Consider the following 21,514-nt stretch of genomic DNA (forward strand, 5'->3'; position numbering starts at 1 on the left):
ATTATGCCTGCTCAGCAAGGATCATCAGCATCCTCCACCATGCTGTTCCAAGGGTGTCGCCACAAGGCCCAACAAGACGCTTGGCCACCATTGAGGGGCACTTTGTAAGGAACCCGTTTCTCATCAGGTCGCTCAGAGCACTGTCTGGGAATGTACACCGATTCTTTATGTATAAATGTGGTTTGTGCAAATTGTTCACAACAAGCCAACTCCTACATGCTGCTCAATGAATTAGATGCAGTGGATTGTATTGCAGCGATAGTGTGAAGTTGCCAAGGAAAGACAGCCAGACTAGATAAATGTGTGTTCGTTTGTCAGGAACACTACTGGGGGAAAAAAGACATTGGGAAACACTATTGTTTACAATGTTTGCACCCAGCTCTTGAAATTTTATTCAGATCCAAGAATTTGTGAAGTCTTGTAAAGCATAGGTTTTAAACATTTAATTCTTAGCATTATCAGTGATAAATTGGACAAAGAAAAATTTCTTCCACACAAAAATAGAAATGATTAAACTTCAGAAAATTAAAACACCAGTTATCTTTGGTGCTGACAAACAGTGGGATCCCATATCTCTTAATGCTGGAAAACATTATTTCCTTTGTTAAAATCTTATTTTTCTATGAAAAAGTACACCATAAAACGTATGACCATGATATAATAAAAATGTACTTGCAGATACATCTAACAGTTTCAATCACAACATACCAATGAATTAAATATTTTCAGCATCCCATTTACCCAACTATTTCCTAACATATTCAAATTCTTCACCAACTTCCCTTGAAAACTTTTCAGATCACTGAGAGTAACATATTTCATGTAACTGAACATTACTGAATGGTGTTCTCTGTCACGTCTGTTTCTCAACCAGCCTTTAAGTTAGGAAGTCTCCTGTTTTCACAATCCTGAACCATGAGAGAGGGCAGAGATAACTCACATAAGGTCAGTGCGGCAAAACCATATAAACTTTTATCTTTCCTGAGAAAGCCTGTCCAACATGGTAATAATTCCCATCGCCAATTTCAGTAACTATTAAATTACACAGGCACCTGTTTTTGTTATCGCATTTCCTGCAGTCTGAGGTAGCCTGTGTTTGACATACAAGGGGCACTGATCCTTAGTAAAGGAGTGCACTGCTTTAAAAACTGCCAAATAAAAAGGAATGTGGATGGTAGAATGAAAAGGGAAGCCACCAGAGTAGAGCAGACAGCGAGAAGTTAAAACATGCAGGAGTGGGTGAAAACAAAAAGGAGCCAAACTTTTGGTTTTAAAATGTTGGTTTTAACAATGTAGCTTCAGCTCTGGGGCCACAAGGTGGCTTGAAAGGGATTAAATAACATGTTTGGGACTAAAGTGGATCACTAAAGCTGAGCATCAAAGAGTGATCAAGTCAAGGTTTCCCCCATCGGTCCTCTCGTGTTCATATATCACTTGGGGGGAGGTGGGGACGTATGGTGGTTCTCGCTGCATTCCACACTCTGGTGGGACCAGAGTGTACCTAACCCATTCATCAAGGCCTTGGCAGATTTATCATCACTGGAAAATATTAATATACATAAATTATTTAACAATGTGAGTTTATCTTTCCCTTGCAGAGCACAAGAACAAATATAATCCAAATATCATGTAGTGACAATAGCTCTTCAGCATAATATTTCAGGACAGCAGTGGATTTGCCTAAGTTGTGGGACTTAGAGGCCTATGCAATACTATGATTCTCCTCCCACCACCATCTGCTTAAACAGAAGGCTATTCTAAAACATTCCCAAGAGTTAGCAACAAGGTTCTATTGTGAATAGCTGTTAGATGTGTTCCCTCTGTCAGAATGAAAGCTGACAGAGCTCAAAGACACGCCTTACAATTGTCAAGGCCTTTTATGTATTTTATGTATTTCAAATGTAGCACAAAGACCTGTGTTTTGTTCTGAGAAAAATCTCTTTCAGTTGTCATCATTGTGATAATAAGCAAAACTAAATCTCACTGCCGGTTCTCCAGCTGTCAAGTAAAAATCAGCCTCAGTCTGTACAGAAATTGTCAATTTGTCAATTCACAATGAGTTTTCAGTCAGCTTTGCTTCTCTGTTTAATGGCATTGGAGCCCTTCTTGTTATTAGCTGAGGAAGTCTGTTATTTGGTGGGGTAATACAATCCAGCTCCCTACAATTAAGTTCCTGAATGACTATCCATTTTGTGAATGAGTTGGACTGAAAAGTGGTCTTTTGTACTCACTTGAATCACACCCACACTCACGTGCCTGCATTTTCTTCCATTTTACTCACATCTATCGTATATACAATGTGGACACTTCGGAAGAATTTGATAATTACGATGATTGTAGGAGCTGTAGCAGGGAACCAAGAGTGATGTATGATGTTCTGGTGAAAGACATTTGTGCTGTCTAAAATAGCACTACAGCTCCTACAGACAGTGTACTGAGTATCTAGAACTCACAACTGGCATAGTTTTTCAGGTGATAGAAACACAGCTTCAGGAGGAAGCTTATAATTTTTTTTATTTTCTAGTGTTTAATTTATTTTTTCACCTTTTGTGTCTACCCATCCCTCCTGTGTGCAACCTTTTTATAAATTTAAATTCATTCTTAAAGCATATGTGCTTCCCTACTAAGACTGCTGAACAGCTCAAATGTTCATTAAGGTTTGATTGGTTACGAGTAAATGTGTTCAGTAGCTGTGACATTCAGATCACGTGCAGAGAATCACACTGAAAGAAGACTTACACTGACAATCCTGACTTCAAAGAGTCACTGGCAACAGTTAAGCCCCCATAACAAAAATAGGAGGAATCATATTATTAAGTCGAGTCCACAAAGGTACTTCAGAAGGAAAGAGGAGAAAGAGCGGGTGGAAAAAATCCTGAAACCTTAAGGAGCTTACCTCCTCTTTTCATGTATGACTTAAATCAGAAGTACGCAGAAGATGATAAAGCATTCATCTATTTAAAATCACATTGTGAAGTTTCACCTATATCATGAAAGCCTTCCTTGCTATAATTAATATGATGGTTTTGTTTGTTCAAACACACTTGCCCTGCATGCAGGTACAAGAAGCAAAATTTGCTTAGTAATGTTGCTGTGAGAGGTGAAGCACATTAGCATTCTTTATTTTCTAAATGAATCTCATATTCATAGGCTACACCGCCACCTGCTTCAAAAAGTCCATGATCCCATTATAAAAGTCATAATCCACTCACCATCATCACTGTCAGCCAGGATGACTACACGAGTGCTGGGGTAGAGCGGTCCCACCTGGCCACCCATGGGCATGCTAAGAGTCACATTGAAGCTCTCTTCTTCCTCATACAGCGAGTCATCGATAATAATGATACGGCACGGCTTTTCGCGCTCGCCCTTATCAAAGCGCAGAACACTTGTGTGGTCCTCAGGCCGGGTGATGTAGTCTGAGTAGGACAGCACTGTGCTAGGGATGGTGCCCGTGGCAGTGCCTGAGAGACAATAAGCCAGAGACATTTTAGACAACCACTAAAGTGGAGAAATTTAGCACTGAAGATGGAGCCCCACTATATTTGCATATATTCTATACACATAATGTCCTGTGTGTTTGCTTCTAACAACCTTTTTTAAATTTGGCAGATACATATGAAAATATTTGGTTTTGCTTGGTGATGAACCTCATCTTAAAGAGTGGACTGCCCATCTATATTGATGCTGGTCACTGGTGTGAAATAGCAAGGTTTAAAGGGGGGCTTTTTGCTGCCTCACCTTGCTGGGTGTAACAGACAACCATGAGCTCCTGACTAATATCACCAGATCTGTGCACAGGGATCACCAGCTCCCCAATGTCCTCCTCAATCTTGTACTGAGACTCTGGAATGAAGACTGTGGACTCTGCAAGATAAAAGCCAAAGGGAGTGAAGCAATTGAGTGCATGCACATATTCACATTTCAACTGTCCATTTCCAATACTTTGCTTGATGAAAAATCTCAAGAATTCATAAAATGAAGCAGATGGAATTTAATAAAGAATGATACTGGGCAGGCTTTTTAGATTAAACATTTGCTCAATTAACTACAAAAAAATATTAATACAGTAGGGAAAAATATTAAATAAAAAGAACATTAATGACTTCTTGGTGGGGACTTGTACCATCTCCTGGGTCAATGATCTCCACTGTAGCAGAGGAGGGAAACTCCAACACAGCCATCACTGGCTCAGACAGCAGGATCTGGAAGGTTTCTGATGTCTCAAACTCATGATCTGTGAAGATCTTCACCCGCCAAGTGGCCGTTGTCTGACCAGGGTTGAACTGCACTTGCTTCTGGGCCTTCCCTCTGAAGTCCTTGTCTTTTTCTGCAGTTCCATCCTTTGTGCTAATACCTGCACAAGGTGGGTAAAAACCTTTCAAGCGATGGGCAAAGGGCCGAGTGGTCAAAAGATAGGCGAAAAACTTCAGTTACATCGTTTCAAAGGCGACACCTCAAAGTGTTACGTAACTACTAATTTGACATTGATTACTTTTCCATCCTCTTTCATTACAAAATTATTGTGAACAGTAGATTATTTGGTAACACAAAACATGCTAACGTTGTTAATACTTACAAACTGGAGCTCCATAATACTGAGTAAAGACCTCAGCATGTTACCAACTAAGCAGTAGCTACTGGCAGACCTGAATTAATGATTAATCATTTAATGGTTCATTGCTGTTCACAGATTACGAAGGTTCTATAATTTGTAGAATTTGAAGAAATGTCCCCCTTAGTTTAACTGAAATATTTGGAAGCGACACACAATTCACACAGGTTATCAGCTGCTGTCTCTCGAGCTGTGCGCGCGAGTGAGTTTCACCGGTGGAGCTCGCGCGATCCTGCCCTGAGGCGATTCGATCGTTAGCGTAGATTTAAAATTTAGAGAAATAACATGTCTGTTTTCGCCTTTCTTTATAGGCTGAAATGTATCAAGTAAACAGAATTGACCGAAATTAGTTAGCATTCCTCGGATAATTCAAAATGCTCGGAAAAGTATCGCTAGTAGCAGTTAAGGTAGGTTTCGTTGTTTGTCTGTAAAGTATTTTACCCGAAGTATCGAATATTTCTCTATACTCGATAGTTGGGATTTTTTTACACTTTTGAACTCACTGAAAGTTTTACATAAAAACACAGCAAACGTGCAAAATATGTTTAATTGTCAAGCGTTGTAAATATTAAGTAACGACCCGGGTTACTGGGAGTTTGACTTTGAGCGGGAAAATTGGTTTCTCGTAAACAGTTGAATTGTGGGGAAAATGATAGGTGACCGTGTTTCCCAGCTTGTTGGAGAAGAGCCTGGGGGCGCTAAGCAGGCTGGGAAGACTGGTGCAGGTCCTGGAGGAAACGGGGTCCTCGGACCCAGAGCATTATTTCCCTGGTGCCGGTGTTCTAATAAATCGTTCGTCATGATGAGCGCTGCGTTCCCGTCCTTCTTCGTCCCATCCAAACCCACGGCGCTGCGCGCCACAATGTTTTCTCTACATGAATTTAAGAGACCCTGATGGGGGAAGTGAGTCCGGAAGAGGTGACTAAAGAATATAATAAGGCTGAGTGTGTTGCTCAGTGAATAAAGGGTGGAAAATCTGAGGAGGGTTAAACAGGCTGGGTTGAGATCATTGAGGAAAGTAGACCGTCGGACCGAGGGCATTATTTCCTTATGTTACCGCTGATACCTCTCGCTGTGTGCTGAGCCTGATGTTCCAATAAACGCTTATTGATCGCTGTCCGCGCTTCAATATTGAATTATGAAGTAACTATATTCTCGTTGTCATGATCTGAAGCCTTGTCTTGACTTTTAAATCGGTATAAATTACTGGAAGAATTATTTAAAACGTTAACTGCATCATGTTCACACTTTTTCTTTTTTTAAACTTCGAGAAAGAGAGTGGTAACGGGTGGGGGACGTGTCCCACCCAGAGTTCAACGTGTCCTCCAGTATTGATGTATAACTCTTCTTAATATTTTAGTCCCTCAAATCTTCACCTGTTCAAGTTTGTAGGTATTCTGTAGGTAGTCCAGCCATGGCTTTTACAGTGTAAGGTCTCTGGAGTAAAATACGCACATCACATAAATTTCTAAGGAAAGCAAGCATGACAGTTTGATGGGACCAGAGTGTTTTACTGTGATCTACTATGAAATAGAGCATATAATATCAAATAAACTGAACACTTGGGAAACTCTTCTGAAGCCATCTTCTGGACATTAACTTTTTTTGGGTCTATCTGGTCTCATCTTTTTATGTTTCCTATATTTTTGCACTAGGAAGTTTGGAGTTTTAAAATATATGTATTAAGAGCCCAAGATATGGTCAGCATTACTTTCCCAGCCTTTTGTTTTTATTAGTTTAAGGAACTAAGAAAAGCATAGAATTTTAATCATTTTCACTAATGAAACTTTGATCGGTATTTAAAAAGCTACGAAAGCCTGGTTTATAAAATGCTGCGTCTACAAATACTCACTGACAAAAGATGTCTCCCCCAGGTATCCTCTGCGTTTGAGAGTCACTTCCAGGAACTTTGCATCCTCATCCACCAGGTAATACTCTTTTTCCAATGAAATCCAAGCCCAGTTGAGCCGGAATGGCTGTGGTTTTAGTTTGTTGCCACCTAAATCACAGAAAAAGGCAAGAAGAATTTGGTGAACTTTGATTTTTATTTATTTATTTATTTATTTATTTATTTATTTATTTATTTAATTTTTTTTTTTGTGGAAGCTGGTAATACAATAATGAGATTTTTTCAGTCGAGTTGTTCTGTTAACCTTTGGACCTGCATTCCACTAAACAAGTGGGCTGACTCAGTGGTCATCCATGTGGTTTTCCTTGTATTTACAACAGTTTTAGACTTCCTAAAAAGGTTGAACAGGGGACAATGCAAACATGGGAACATGACACCATTCTGCAGACTCTCTGCCGAATCCTCATACAATTCACTTGAAACGCAGGAGGCTCAGATATCATCTGTCCTTTGTGTCTGACTCAGAAGGGCTTCCTCAACAGTTCTGCTCTCTTCTGTTTTTCACCCTCTGCATGAGGGACATCATCAGACAGGGCAGGGTGGGACTGAAGGCATGGTGACACATTTAAGAGGTCACATGCTAAACTAACAGGGTGGTCTGACATTGGGGTCCACACGGCATCAGTAGATCCTAATTCCCATGTCTCATTTTGCAAGAGTCTCCATGGAGAGAATGTGTTGAAGTGGCTGTCCTGGTTGAAGCATTGGTGCTAGGTTTGAGTCACAAACCATGGCTATCAGGACTACAGGTGATGGCAAGGGTGGAGTTGACCTCAGTTACCTCCCACATACACATGGAGCCACCAAAAGGCCATAAGGCCATATGAAGATGGGACATATATGTATAGAATTTTCATTCCAGTATCACAGAGTTTGAAATTGGTGAAACTTCTTTTTAGCATTCAAATTTTGACATGTACGTTTGCTGAAAAAGGTATTGGTACTCTTGTATAAATCTGTAATGGTTTCTTAATTGTTAGATTAAAGCTGTTACATTTAAGGAGTAAAGTCTGAATGAATGTATTACATTATCTGTACAAAGAAATAATTCCTGACTGTTTTGTTCCAAGACATGTGTGAAGATTTTTAAATATGTGTAATAAATCTAAAAAATGTAATTTACAATTAATTTTATTTAAAAATAGCACTGCTCAGACTAATTTTATGTAAATTACACACACACACACACACACATTTTCAGAACTGCTTGTCCCATACGGGGTCGCAGGGAACCGGAGCCTACCCGGCAACAGAGGGCGTAAGGCCAGAGGGGGAGGGGACACACCCAGGACAGGACGCCAGTCCATCGCAAGACACCCCAAGCAGGACTTGAACCCCAGACCCACTGGAGAGCAGGACCCGGTCCAACCCACCGCACCACTGCGCCTATGTAAATTACTGTTATCCTAATTTCCACTTCAAACTCTTTTTTTATCATGACTCACATTATTCAGTTATGATTCTCAGAGACACACACACACACACACACATACTTTCAGAACCGCTTGTCCCATACAGGGTCGCGGGGAACCGGAGCCTACCCGGTAACACGGGGCGTAAGGCCGGAGGGGGAGGGGACACACCCAGGACGGGACGCCAGTCCGTCGCAAGGCACCCCAAGTGGGACTCAAACCCCAGACCCACCCAAGAGCAGGACTGTGGTCCAACCCACTGCACCACCGCACCCCCATATTCTCAGAGACTTTTCCTTTGAATTCAGCATCGGACAGGGTTTACAACTTTAGTTGCAGTATTTTTCCACAGCTAAGTATACAAACACCTCTTTGATGTGACAGCAGCTTCATTCTTGCTTTCTCCTCAGTGGTCTGAAATTCATTCAGTTTTTTGGTGGCCTGGGAAAAAGCGTAAATGACTATAAATTTTCACATCTAACAGCTGAGACAGAGACCAAGTCTGATTAGGATTCTCCACCAAGATAGTTAAACTTTGTCAGTTCAGTGTCATAGAACCGACTCTGAGATTAAGCCCATGTCTCCTTGCTAAGTGAACTAAGACCACCATTCTTGACAGCAAAGTTGATAACCCACAGCAGACCTACATGTACCGGCAGTTAGACTGCATCCTATTGACTTTGCCTCAGTAGGGGACAGGTATAAGCTTCCTGTCAGTTGATGGCACAGAATGCAAACACTGTCAGTACTGTCAAACTATGGCCTCACAGATTAAAACCCACTTCCTTCTACCCACATATAAACATAAACCTTAGACTTCCTAAAGACGAAACATGGACAGACTGCTGCACCTGAAGCAGAATTCCATCTTGAGACTTTAGAGCTATCAGCAAATGGATTTTCCAGTACATTTACTTAATTGGATAAGTTATTTCAGTTTGTGGACCGGGTCTAGGACTTATTAAGTGCCAAGCTCGGTCGTGCGTAAATAGCATCTGATTGTATAGCATTGGCATCTCTTATTTGTTACATAAATAGTGCGGGACAGCTAGTAGTGTAGGGGTTTGAACTGCTACCTTTAGACCCAAAGGTTCAAATCTCACCTCTGGCTATAGTACCTTTGAGCAATGTATTTACCCTTACTTGCTCCAGCAAAAAAAAAAAAAAACCCAGCTGTACAAATGGGCAAAGAATTGTAGGTCAATTAACACTGTGAGTCACTTTGGAGAAATTAATAAATAACCTGTCGTTGTTGTCTTTACTGTCTTATGAATGTACATGCTACTGTAACCTTTCACAAAGCCCCATCCTGTCCTATATAGTGTGCTGCTGTTATTGACAGATATGCAATTTCCCCCATGATACTGTAGTTTAATGGTGTTTAACAAGGGGAACTCACCTTCAAACATCATCCCTTTGCCTCTTCACCATTCCACACCCCTATCTTCTATTTCTCAGACCCAAGACCTGCTACCCATACCTCCATCTTGCACAGTGCCACTATGACACCAGAGACTAGTAGTTCTGCTAACCCTTGCCATGCTCATATTTCTGACAGCTATGGCTAAAAATACAAGAAACATTTATCATGTTTGTCTTTGCATGCCTCAATTTCGTTAGGAGTTTCTATAAGTGATGATATGTAAAATGTTGTTTATCATATAAATACAAAATTAGCTATATAACATTGAAATTGCCTTAAAATGAGGAATGTGGTACTAGTTTTTTAATTTTATGAACAGCACTGCTTTGCATGGAACAATTTCAGAATTTGAACGAATAGGTATTCCATATATTTACTTTTTTCTGTTTTTCTAAATGTTGCAGTTTATTTCAAACAGATACATGGACAAAATACAATAATTGTGCTCAGTATAGTCATAATAGCTGTACTTTATTTTGTGTTGCAGTTTTGAGAATTTAAGAACTGCAGTACTAAAGTGTTTTTTTGCCAGGATATCCAGTTAACAAGGTGCCCATGTCAAGTCCTGTCTGCTTTAAATATACCTTTACAAACATTGCAGCCAGCATACTAGCATGCCTCACCATTGTGATGATGCCTCACCATTGTGATTATGCAGAATATGAAACGAAAATATGTTCAAACATGTAGCAGCACTGTACAGGAAATTATTAGCAGTAATGACAGTGAATAATTTGATGAAAAGATTGTAAGAGGATACAATATATTTTTCTTTTGTGGTCTGTACTGCAGGGTGAAGTTAACCCACTACTGAGAATACTGCCATTCAATATGTCCCCTGAAAACAACTATTTGGCTTTTGGTATTCATAAGAGGATATTTTATCAATGGGTTCATGACAAGTACTAAGTGGCAGTTACTGTTTAGCAAAGGCTATCTGTACAAGGCATGTGTGTTGTGTGCATGTGGAGGAGACTTTATCTGCTTATTGCTTTTTTCATCCTCAGGCGTGGTAGTGGCATAGTGCTTGTCTCACTTTTTCAATGAGTCCTTTTTGCAGTATTCACTGGAGCACAGACTGACAGTTGTGGGCACCCTATTGACCCTAGTTTTGTTCCACAGGCTTGAAACAACTAAAATGCACAGCAGGGGCTGAAGGGAACTGGCTGGGTGGCCTAAAGGAAGTTTTATGGCATACATGCTTCTTTATTCTATGAGATCTAAATTTTGGGCAGCATTGTTCATTTAAACGGAAATAGAGCCAATGTTTTTAGTGACACGGTGTGTAAATGCTAAGTAAATGTTCTTCCTTTTACAAGTAAACTCTGCTTTGTCTTTGTAAAAATATAATGAAAGAATTATTGAAAGAGGCTCAAGGAAACATAAGGGCCCCCTGGTATTTATGAGCGCAATAATGTCAGATGAGAATGCCGGGCTAAGTAATAGCTATATATCCAGTGACCCAAGCAAGCTTTGCGCTTCATAAAAGTTATTCAACCTGCAACTAAAACAAGGATAAGGTTGCAGAGGAGCTGGTGTTAATTTGTGTGCAAACCTATTACACTCTTTACAAGTAATATTGTGCTTTTATATCAGCTGTAGCACATTATTAATTTGTTTGGATATCCTTTGCATTTCTTGTAATGCTTTTGTTCAAATACAGGTGGTCCCCGGTTTACGATGGGGTTACGTTCCCCGAAACCCATCATAAGTTGAAAATGCATTTAATACACCTAATACACACCTCTGCATGACAGGATTGCATGCACAAACTTGCATGACAGAATGGGAGATGCGGATCGCTGTCGCTGCCCAGCATCACGAGAGAGTATGTCCCGTATATTGAAAAAATCAAAATTCAAAATTCAAAGTACAGTTTCTACTGAATGTCTATTGCCAGCTCACCATCGTAAAGTTAAAACAGTCGCAAGTCGAACCATCATAAATCAGGAACCACCTTTACTGTGAAATACTGAATTAGCAACATGTGCAGTGAATCCAGTCCTTTTGTCTGTGCTTGGAAAGTTAATATTGATAGTTTGCTGTATCATGGTCAAAGCTTCCTGAGTTTGTAAATCCTCACTGTGTCAGGGGAAAATTGTACATTGCAGTATGTGTAAAGTCACTAACAATATGATTAGTCATATGTGTTGTGAGTCTCATATCATATCTACGACAGAAAGTACTGCATTTCATTGCAGATCTGTTCAAATTTAGCAGCACAGAAACAATGGGCCATGCAGGGGCCCCTCTTTGCCCTCAGCCCTGCCTGTCTGGGGAAGTGAAGGTAGCCCTTCAAAATGCAGGCACCAAGTGAAAAAACAAAGGCCTATCTGCTCTTTTGTCCGCTATTGACTGAGACCTCCCCTTGTGGCTCATTCAGCAGGTGCTCTTTACAGTACACACCTCATTATTTATTTTGTTAAACAGCAAGTCCACAGCACCCAAACAAGAGTGAGATATCACTGAAAGTAGGGTAGTTTTAATTACCCGTAGCATGATGCAAGGGGAGGCAATAGTATGTCAGATGTGAGTCAAATATACTCTTACAAAGTGACAAGAATGTGTTGAGTGATTATTATGTTTCCTTATTAGTCTTTCCATTTTTACTCTCCATGTTTTAGTTGCATGTTAAATATTACCATATTCAGACATTACAGCTTCATTGCTCTCTGCTAAGTTTGTACTATTCCTTTTTTTTGTATTTCTGCAAATGAAGTGTGAAACTAAATTATAGAATTACCTTCAACATGTATTTGCTTTTCTAATGTGAGATTGAGAATCACTGTTAGGATGCCGACAGGCTGGACAGCTTAACTTAGGTTCCTTCCAGCATACCCCAGATTCCATAACTGGCATGAGGGATGACTGGGTATTATTAATAGGGGGCCTGTCCTCTGGCACAGAACTGTGTACTGTAAATGTCTTGACATCAGAATGGAGGTCACCTCAGCATTCCACACACATTATGGAGGCCACCTTTCATGATTGCATCATAAAAGCTATGGGCTATGGGAACACAACATGAGATAGAGATAGAAAAAGAAAGAGCAGGCCCTGCGACAGCCCACAGTGGAAGAAACACATCGACATCTGGGAAAGACAAGAATAAACCATTTTCCATACTTTGCAGCCCTCACCCTCGAATCAGATAAATCCTCACTCTGTCAGGGGAAAAGAAGGCTGTCGCATGGACTCAGTACATGCCCGCCTCAGCTGAGGAGTCATTACATTTTGGAGAGCGGCGTAAATCTTATACATGCTGTTGACACAAGTGACAAGTCAAATCCCAAGTGACAAGTGACAAGTCAAATCCCACGGTAAGCAAAGTACTCGGGTCACTTCACGTAGATGTGACCCATTTTGTGCATGCGCAACTCACATGCAGAGTTTAAAACTTCTGACAAATATACCCTGAGAAACATCGTTTCCTTTTTCTGTATCTAAAATTACTATTTCAGTAGCCTACCATAAAAAATCCCCAACAAGGAAACCTAGCTTGTCGTGCTGTTGGGGCTTGTGTGCATCTGTGAAGCTGGAAGCTATGCTGTTGGTAGTCTTGACTACCAGAAGGGCCACCCAAGACAGACAGGTTCTAGCAGAGGTGCCAGACTAAATGGTTTCCACCCATCTGGGCAGCAGTGGATGGGCAGTGTTGAGGCAGAAGATCACACTCCATGTGACAACGGCAACAATATTGAATCTACACTGTGCAGAAGAAAGGCCAGGCAATCTACTTCTGTATCTTGCCAAGAAAACTTGATGGACAGTGAACAAGAAACTCGAAATACTGCTGGAAGATGGTCCCCTAGGTCAGAAGGCAGTCACCATGCTACTAGGGAAGAGCAACTGGTCAGTTCTAGTACGTCTAGTGTTTGTGACGCTGATGGATCAAAGGCGCAAGGTCGTCCTGATGCTGATGTTGCTAGACCGAAAGAAAGGATCAGAAGCTGCAAGGATATGGTCAAACTTGGAACCTGGAACGTGCAAAGCATGAATCTAGGAAAACTTGACATGGTCAAATCTGAAATGGACAAAGTTGGCGTTGATATTCTTGGCATAAGCGAGCTAAAGTGGACGGGACAAGGACACTTCCAATCAGATGAGCACTGGGTTTGCTATAGTGGCCATGAAACACCGAGAAAGAATGGAGTAGCGGTTATCGTGAACAAGAGACTTGCAAAGGCGGTGCTGAAATACACCATCACTGACAAATTGATATCCATTCGCTTTCAAGGAGTGCCAATCAACATGACTATCATGCAGGTCTATGCCCCAACGAGTGATGCCAATGAAGAGGAAATAGATGTTTTCTATGATCAGCTGCAAAATGAGATAGAGCAGACATCTAAAGAAGACTTGCTAATAATCATGGGAGATTTGAATGCAAAAGTAGGAAAAGGGAATGAAGGTTCAGTGTTTGGAAAATATGGTCTTGGAGAAAGAAATGAGGCAGGTAACAGATTTGTCGAATTTTGCACAGCAAACAATCTGGTGAGCATGAATACGTTTTTTCAACATCATAAACGTTGACTTTATACATGGACATCGCCAAATGGGTTGTACCGAAACCAGATAGACTACATATGTGTCAACCAAAGATGGAAGTCAGCAGTCATGACGGCTAGAACAAGACCTGGATCAGATTGTGGCACTGATCATGGACTTCTAGTTTGCAAGATCAAAGTGAAGTTATGAAAGAAAAAAGCTAACAAAACAATCAGGGCAAATTATGACTTGAATGACATACGTGAGGAATACTGGAGAAGGCTTAACAACCGATTTGAAGTATTAAACATGGACGATAAAGTCCCTGAAGAGCTGTGGCTTGACATAAAGACAGCGATAACAGAGGAAGCCAACAGAACAGTCCTAAAGCGAGTCAAAAGGAAGAAACAACCCTGGATATCTGAAGAAGCTAAAAAGACAGCAGAAGAAAGAAGAAAAGCCAAAATATCTGGCGACAGAGGAGAAATTACATGTCTAAATCGTCTGTTTCAAAGAGAAATAAGAAGGAACAAAGAACAATACTTTAACACAATCTGCCAGCAGATCAAAGCTGAACATGTGCATGGGAAAGCTAGTTTAGTGTCTTGATGCACTGGAAAGCTAAGACAGAAATTTCAGCCAAGAATAGGAACGCTTAAAGATGTTGATGGAAAGATATTGAATGAACCTGAGAAACTTAAAGAACGTTGGAAGAGTTACACTGAAAATCTTTACTCTAGTGAAGAGGATGAGGAGCATAATGATCAAGACCTAATAGAAGAAGAGCCAGAGATTTTGAAAGAAGAGGTGATTGCAGCCATTCAGGTCTTATCAAATAACAAGTCTCCTGGAGTGGATCAAATACCGATAGACCTCATTAGAGGATCTGATGGAGCCGTTGCTGCATTGACTAAGTTGTGTCAGCAAGTTTGGAAAGGAAGAAAGTGGCCAACGAACTGGAAAAGATCTGTTTTTATACCGATTTACAAGAAAGGAGACGTCAAGGAATGCAGCAACTACCGGACAATCGCTCTTATTTATTTCTCATGCTAGTAAGATCTTGCTAAAGATAATCCAGCGGCGCTTGCAACCATACGTAGACAGAGAGTTGCCAGAAACTCAAGCAGGATTCAGGAAGGGAAGAGGAACAAGAGATATTGCTGACATTTGAAGGATACTAGAAAAGAGCAAGGAATATCAGAAACCTGTCTACCTTTGCTTCATCGACTTCAGCAAGGCTTTTGACTGTGTTGATCATAAAAAACTTTGGTCAGCTCTGTCGCAACTGGAATACTGAAACACATTGTGTACACTGCTAATAAGAAATCTCTATGATGGTCGTCAAGCCACGGTTCGAACAGAATATGGAACACAAGCTGGTTTTCAGTCCAGAAAGGTGTATGACAGGGCTGCATTTTATCACCATATTTATTCAATCTGTATGCTGAAACCATATTTCAAAAGGCTACCTTAGAAGAAGATAACATTGGAAATCAAATCGGAAATGCCACTTGAAGTGCAATTGATGAAGATGTGTTTGTCATAACAGGGGTGCGGTGGCGCAGTGGGTTGGACCGCAGTCCTGCTCTCCCGTGGGTCTGGGGTTCGAGTCCCGCTTGGGGTGCCTTGCGACGGACTGGCGTCCCGTCCTGGGTGTATCCCCTCCCCCTCTGGCCTTACGCCCTGTGTTACCGGGTAGGCTCCGGTTCCCCGTGACCCTGTATGGGACAAGCGGTTCTGAAGGGGGTGCGGTGGCGCAGTGGGTTGGACCACAGTCCTGCTGTCCGGTGGGTCTGGGGTTCGAGTCCCGCTTGGGGTGCCTTGCGATGGACTGGCGTCCCGTCCTGGGTGTGTCCCCTTCCTCCTCCGGCCTTACGCCCTGTGTTGCCGGGTAGGCTCCGGTTCCCCGTGACCCCGTATGGGACAAGCGGTTCTGAAAGTGTGTGTGTGTGTGTGTGTGTGTGTGTGTGTTTGTCATATTTCGGTCAAACGGTTCGAAGGGAAAGATCACTGGAGAAGGATGTCATGACTGGAAAGATCGAGGGTACAAGGCACAGAGGAAGGCCACCAATGAGATGGATCGATGCGATTAAAATGATGACAGGGCGGACGCTCGAGGATCTCATCAGACTAGCACAAAACCGAACCCTTTTTAATTTATTGGTCTATCAAGTCACTGAGACTCGAACCCGAGTTGATGGCACATGACATGACCATAAAAAATGTATTAATAAGTACTAAATAGTTATCTTTAAAGGTAATGTCCTCTGTGTTATCAACCAATCTATGATGGTCTAGGATTTCAGCTGGACATAAGTTCTTTGAAAGGTGATCCTGGGGTTCTTCTTTCACACCTGTCTTTGAAGGCTCCTACTTCCCAGGCAGGTCAGCCTAACTGTGGAAGGCAATCCTGACAACAAGACATTCCTGCCTCCTGGGGCGACTGCATGGCACTTTGCACTGACTGCTGTATGACAAATGACAACATGAATGCACGCGCACACACACACACACACACACACACACACACACACACACACACACACACACACACACACACACACATTTTCAGAACCGCTTATCCCATACAGGGTCGCGGGGAACTGGAGCCTACCCGGCAACACAGGGCGTAAGGCCGGAGGGGGAGGGGACACACCCAGGACGGGACGCCAGTCCGTCGCAAGGCACCCCAAGCGAGACTCGAACCCCAGACCCACTGGAGAGCAGGACACCTGGTCCAACCCACTGCACCCCCCATGACAACATGAATGATAAACAAGTAAATATTTTTCATCTCTTTGTGAGGGTATATTAAACAAAAGCAAAACTGAAATGAGTACAAAGATAGCTCCCCAGTTTGCTCTAGCTGCTTATAAAATTTAGTCAGCAGATCAGTTTTTGGTGACCTTGATAATTAGTGCTGGGTCATTAAACTGTTAAAATTATTCCTTCAAATAAGAACACAGTTTTATTTTTAGGTCTTAGTTGCTAGAAAGCACAGAAAAATACAGAAAATTTAGTTGTAGAAATCTTAAGTTCTAGAGCTTCTTGCATATGTGCAATTTGGACTGTACAGATGGAGGAATCTACGCGACACTTTCAAAGGAATTTTATGCAGCTTATGCATACATCTAGACTTGACTGAACAATATATTAATTTTAGAATTAAAGTTCTAAATTTCCATGAAATTAATGAGACCATGAAATGGTCAATGTCCAATTGAGAGAAAAAATTGCTTTAAAATTTATTTCATGAAAGAAAATATGGATCTAAGAACTGATATTGTTTTCTACCCCACCTTCCCCATTTAAAGCTTCATCTGTCTGTCTATGCCTGCAGTTAGGGAGACAAAGGCTCGAATATCTGAACAAGAGCAAGTGCTAACCCACACTCTGGTGCTCTTGGTTATAGGTACAAGTCTTACAGTTTCGCACTTGTAAAACAATAACAATTCATATCGTCAGGCTCATTTCAAGGAAACTGTAAGCAAGTCACAAATGCAGCTCACTTGCTCACAGGAAAGTAGTAGAACAAATTGTCTGATTTAAAAAAAAAAACATTGCAGCTTATTTGACAGGAGCCAGTTCAGACACTCACTGAATCTATTGTTAGCTTGCAACAAGATCTAATGACTGAAAATATGATGATAAATTTAACATTGTCTTCATTATTTCACTATGGAAAAGATAAAGGGTCTCAGAAAAGCATTAAACAAGAACAAACTTTGACTAGCTCTTCTACCAGTAACCTTTGAATTCTTGTCTTGTGAAATGGGAACATGCCAGTCTTTCTGAAATAAAGAATGAGAAGGTGCCTGAAAACAGGTCAGGCTTTTTTCGTGTCTCTCAGCAGGACTGCTATGTGACTGACACTGGGCAAGACTGGCAGCTCCAATAAAGAGAAATAATGGCCTCGGCATAATGGCGTCTCCTCCCGGGCCGGCTGACCCAGATCGTCCATCAGCACAGGGGATCAGCTGCTCTGAGAGAAAGGCCTGGAGAGGCAGGGAATGTGTCCAGCCCTCTCTCGGCAACCCTTTCACTGGCATCAGCATGGCCTCCCACTGCTCCTGCTGACAGGAAGCTTTTCTGTGTGCCAGCTTGTTTACAGTACTCTCTGCTCTTGGTACTTCTTTTCCTCTCTGACACAAGGCAGTAGAATGATGCAAATAATTTGAGAAAATTCCTTCAGTTGTCACAGATGTTTGAGAGCTGCAGTTCACACAATGTATGCCTTCATTCATACCCCATAGATTTTTGCCAGATCTTGGGTCATCATGGTGCATTTCTGTTTGCTGATCTTCACAGAGAATGAAAGTTGAAGCAAACACGCTGCAGAGTCTTTCTGCAAGTCCTAAGTGAAAAGGCCAACTAGGTCACATAGACAGGGTCGGTAGTTGTCATTGTGAACTGTGCCTTTGACACAGCTCCTACTGTGAGGTTATGCTTGATGCTACGCCCTTTCATTCTTCCACCCATCTGACACCTCTTGCAGGCAGTAACACTGTCACACACCTTACACTGTCCGCTAACAGATCAGATGGAGATCTCACTCTCTGCTTCATAACACAGTACACAAACAATGTTGTGACTATTCCATTGTCTCCTGGACCATGGAAACCTGCTGGAGTGGGAATTTTCTATAGCATACATATGAAGGCATAAAGAGGTATTAAACTAAACTGAAGAATGAACTGGTTCCCCAGCCCCAGTCCAAATCCTAGCAGCTACAGTGCCTGAATTAACAGGAGGGGTCTTATGTCAAGCAGCTGCATCCATCAATTTGTCCATCAAAGTCTATTTCCTCTTTGGGTTTTTCTTAAGTAATGGAAACCTCATCACTGATTACAAGTGCAGAACACTGCCTACCAGATTACACATGGCTCAGGTGGCAGAGAATGCGAAGTGCAAATGTAAAGTGTGGTGATTAGCAAGGTGCTGGTAATGGCACACCCCTGAAAGCTTTGTATTCAGGTCTGTATGTTTTATTAATCCTCTGCAGACACAAAGTGGTGCTGCTAGCATAGTTGCGGATTCTGTTCATTCTCCTCTCTCCAACTTCCCTTGTTTGGAACCAACAGAAGTAATTGGTCCACTATTTTTTTTGGTTCTTGTATTGCTGTCTATGAGATGTCCACAGTAGATGATACCACTGACTCCTCTAGGACAGGGCCTGTCCAGCTGTAGTGTGGCAAGGGTGATCGAAGTCTGGTCCTGTGGTAAGATTACCACGTTCTTTCCCCGGTAAAGGAAGTCTCCCTTGTCTAGCTTGCCATTGCTTCACTGCTACATACCACCACACATGCCTTTGCCACAATCATGTTCAAAATTTGCACGTGATCTGGTATTAAACAAATGTCCCTTATCCAGAGTTCAAATGCATGGACATTGGGTACCTTTAGCTTGTCTCTGACATACAATTCATAATAACATGAAGAACTAAATTGTATGAAAGCTGAACCTAAGCATACGACTTGTGAGCTGAAGTGCAACGTTTTTTTTTTTTTAAACAGTGTTTGCTCAGGGCTTTGCACACAGCAGGCCTTCACCTTTTTGCTTCCCACACTCACCCCTGCGCTCTTTGACCCACTGATTCGAGGCAACATGCTGCAACATGCTGCCCATTCTATCAACAGCCACCTTTTTCACCTTTTATTGCACAGTGTCTCAGGCAGTCAGCCTTTTACAACCCCCTTCCCACACACATACACACAACCCCTCCTTCTTCCATCTGACTGAAGAGAGCTGTGGCCAGACAAGATGAAAATCTGGCCAGATGTTGTTCTGTTAGGACAACATAGCACCTGATTAAGGCTGGTTTACTTGAATAACAAGTTATGAGGCAGCAAACACTGGGTTTGTCTGGTTAATTGAAGGACTTATTTACTTTTTCTTTATAAAGACTTCTCTGAACAACTGGTAAATCAGTCTCAGTCACAATAGGAGTTTAATGAAATTTAAAAATGTAATGTTGAGCAACAGCCTCCTCAGGATTTTTACAGTAAGGTCTGTTTGGGAATTTTAGAGCTATTTAATTGTGATTTGTCCATAATTGCAAAAAGCTACTTTTATGCTCCAGGCAGGCTGCACATTTATTTGCACTCATTTCAAGTATTGTTAGAAAAAATAATTTTAACACTTCTCTAATTCATTATTATCATAAATGAACTGGTACGCTGTAGAATCCTAAGGGATTTTTGTGATCTCTCATGTTGGTGATATTTAACTTTTCTTGAAACAAGCCTATTTTTATTCCTGTTCTCTCAGATTTTAAAAAGTATGTAATATACAATCAGGAACATGAAAGGAATCACAATCCAGAAAAAGCCTTTGACAAAATGCATTGAATAGATAATTGTTAGGCCCTGAAAAGACTGAATTGTCAAACTTATTTATCTTGACTATTCTTTAAATAAATAGTCCTCATTTGAAATGGGCATTTGACACTTGGTCACAGGTTGTAGTGACCTTTATTATTATAAGGCAAATAAGACTGTTCAATCTTGGAGTTTTACATTTGTGAAAGACCAAAATTTCCCAGAAAGGCCATGGTACCCCCCCAACACACACGCTGGTCGAAACTGCTAGTCCCAAGCGGGGTTGCAGTGAACCGGAGCCTAACCCGGCAATACAGGGCGCAAGCTGGAGGGGAAGGGGACAACCCCAGGACGGGACGCCAGTCCATCACAAGGCACCCCAAGCAGGACTCGAATCCCAGACCCAGACCATGATACCCCTACTGAAAAAGTAATGGTGATATTCCGATAGTGCTCAATACGACATAATTATAGTCCAGAACTTACTGTGTATTGCATTTCAAAACCTCAGAATGCATTTAGCATTTACAGCTGCAGTTAAAATAGCATAGCACTCCACCTGTTATATTTTGTTACTTTGCGTTGCATTTGCTATATATATCCATGATGCTGTTAAACTGCAGTGTGTTAATGACTTTTACACAAAATATAACTGAAATCCCATAGCAACATAGGAATCCTGTCCAGAGTATACCCTGCCTACCCTGCCTAACCTAGCATCCTGTGCTTCTGGGATAGGTGCTGAATGACTATGAACTTACTTAGGGCAAGTGGTTATCAGTAATGAGTGAGTGAGAATTTAAATAAAAAAAAAAACATTTCATGTTCCAACAAAAGTAAAATTGATGGTAGGTTAAAAAATGTGAAATATTTTACATACACTCGCTCTCCACAATGGCTTATTTTAAGGCATGGTCAGGGCAAAATAATGTGACATATTTGAAATCAGAAGTTAATAAAAAGCAGGTTTGTAAATCTGATACATTAAAGTGCAGATTTTTTTTAAAAAAAAGAGTTGGCCAACATCCTTACGCCCTGAGTTGCCGGGTAGGTTCCGGTTCCCCGCGACCCCGTCTGGGACAAGCGGTTCAGAAAATGTGTGTGTGTGTGTGTGTGTGTGTGTGTGTGTGTGTGTGTGTGTGTGTGTGTGTGTGTGTGTGTGTGTGTGAGTTGGCCAACATTACTTTTGTCAAATATGATTGCACTAAGCCCCAAACGACAGGAAACAGCTTTTACTACTCTGTGTCCCTGAAAACTCACAGAGAAAAGAAACAGTCATGTTGGATATGTAACCTGCAGAGTTATGAACATTCAAGAAGAAAGGTTCATGTGACATCTGAGCAAGATTGA

The 21,514-nt window shown here is 41.4% G+C and overlaps 1 protein-coding gene across 2 annotated transcripts in view; it reads right to left on the reverse strand.

Moving 5' to 3' along the window:
* The window catches only part of frem3 (Fras1 related extracellular matrix 3), a 36,616-nt gene that overhangs the window by 7,991 nt on the left and 7,111 nt on the right, over positions 1–21,514 (reverse strand). For both annotated transcript variants that reach the window (XM_018735609.2, XM_018735610.2), the window contains exons 3-6: positions 6,468–6,614; positions 4,127–4,357; positions 3,742–3,867; positions 3,213–3,464 (exon numbers count right to left, since the gene is read on the reverse strand). In XM_018735609.2, the coding sequence (XP_018591125.2) occupies positions 3,213–3,464; positions 3,742–3,867; positions 4,127–4,357; positions 6,468–6,614 (756 nt within the window). The remainder of the gene's footprint in view (positions 1–3,212; positions 3,465–3,741; positions 3,868–4,126; positions 4,358–6,467; positions 6,615–21,514) is intronic.

This window comes from Scleropages formosus, chromosome 16 (genome assembly GCF_900964775.1).
Source record: "Scleropages formosus chromosome 16, fSclFor1.1, whole genome shotgun sequence".
NCBI classification, from domain to species: domain Eukaryota; kingdom Metazoa; phylum Chordata; class Actinopteri; order Osteoglossiformes; family Osteoglossidae; genus Scleropages; species Scleropages formosus.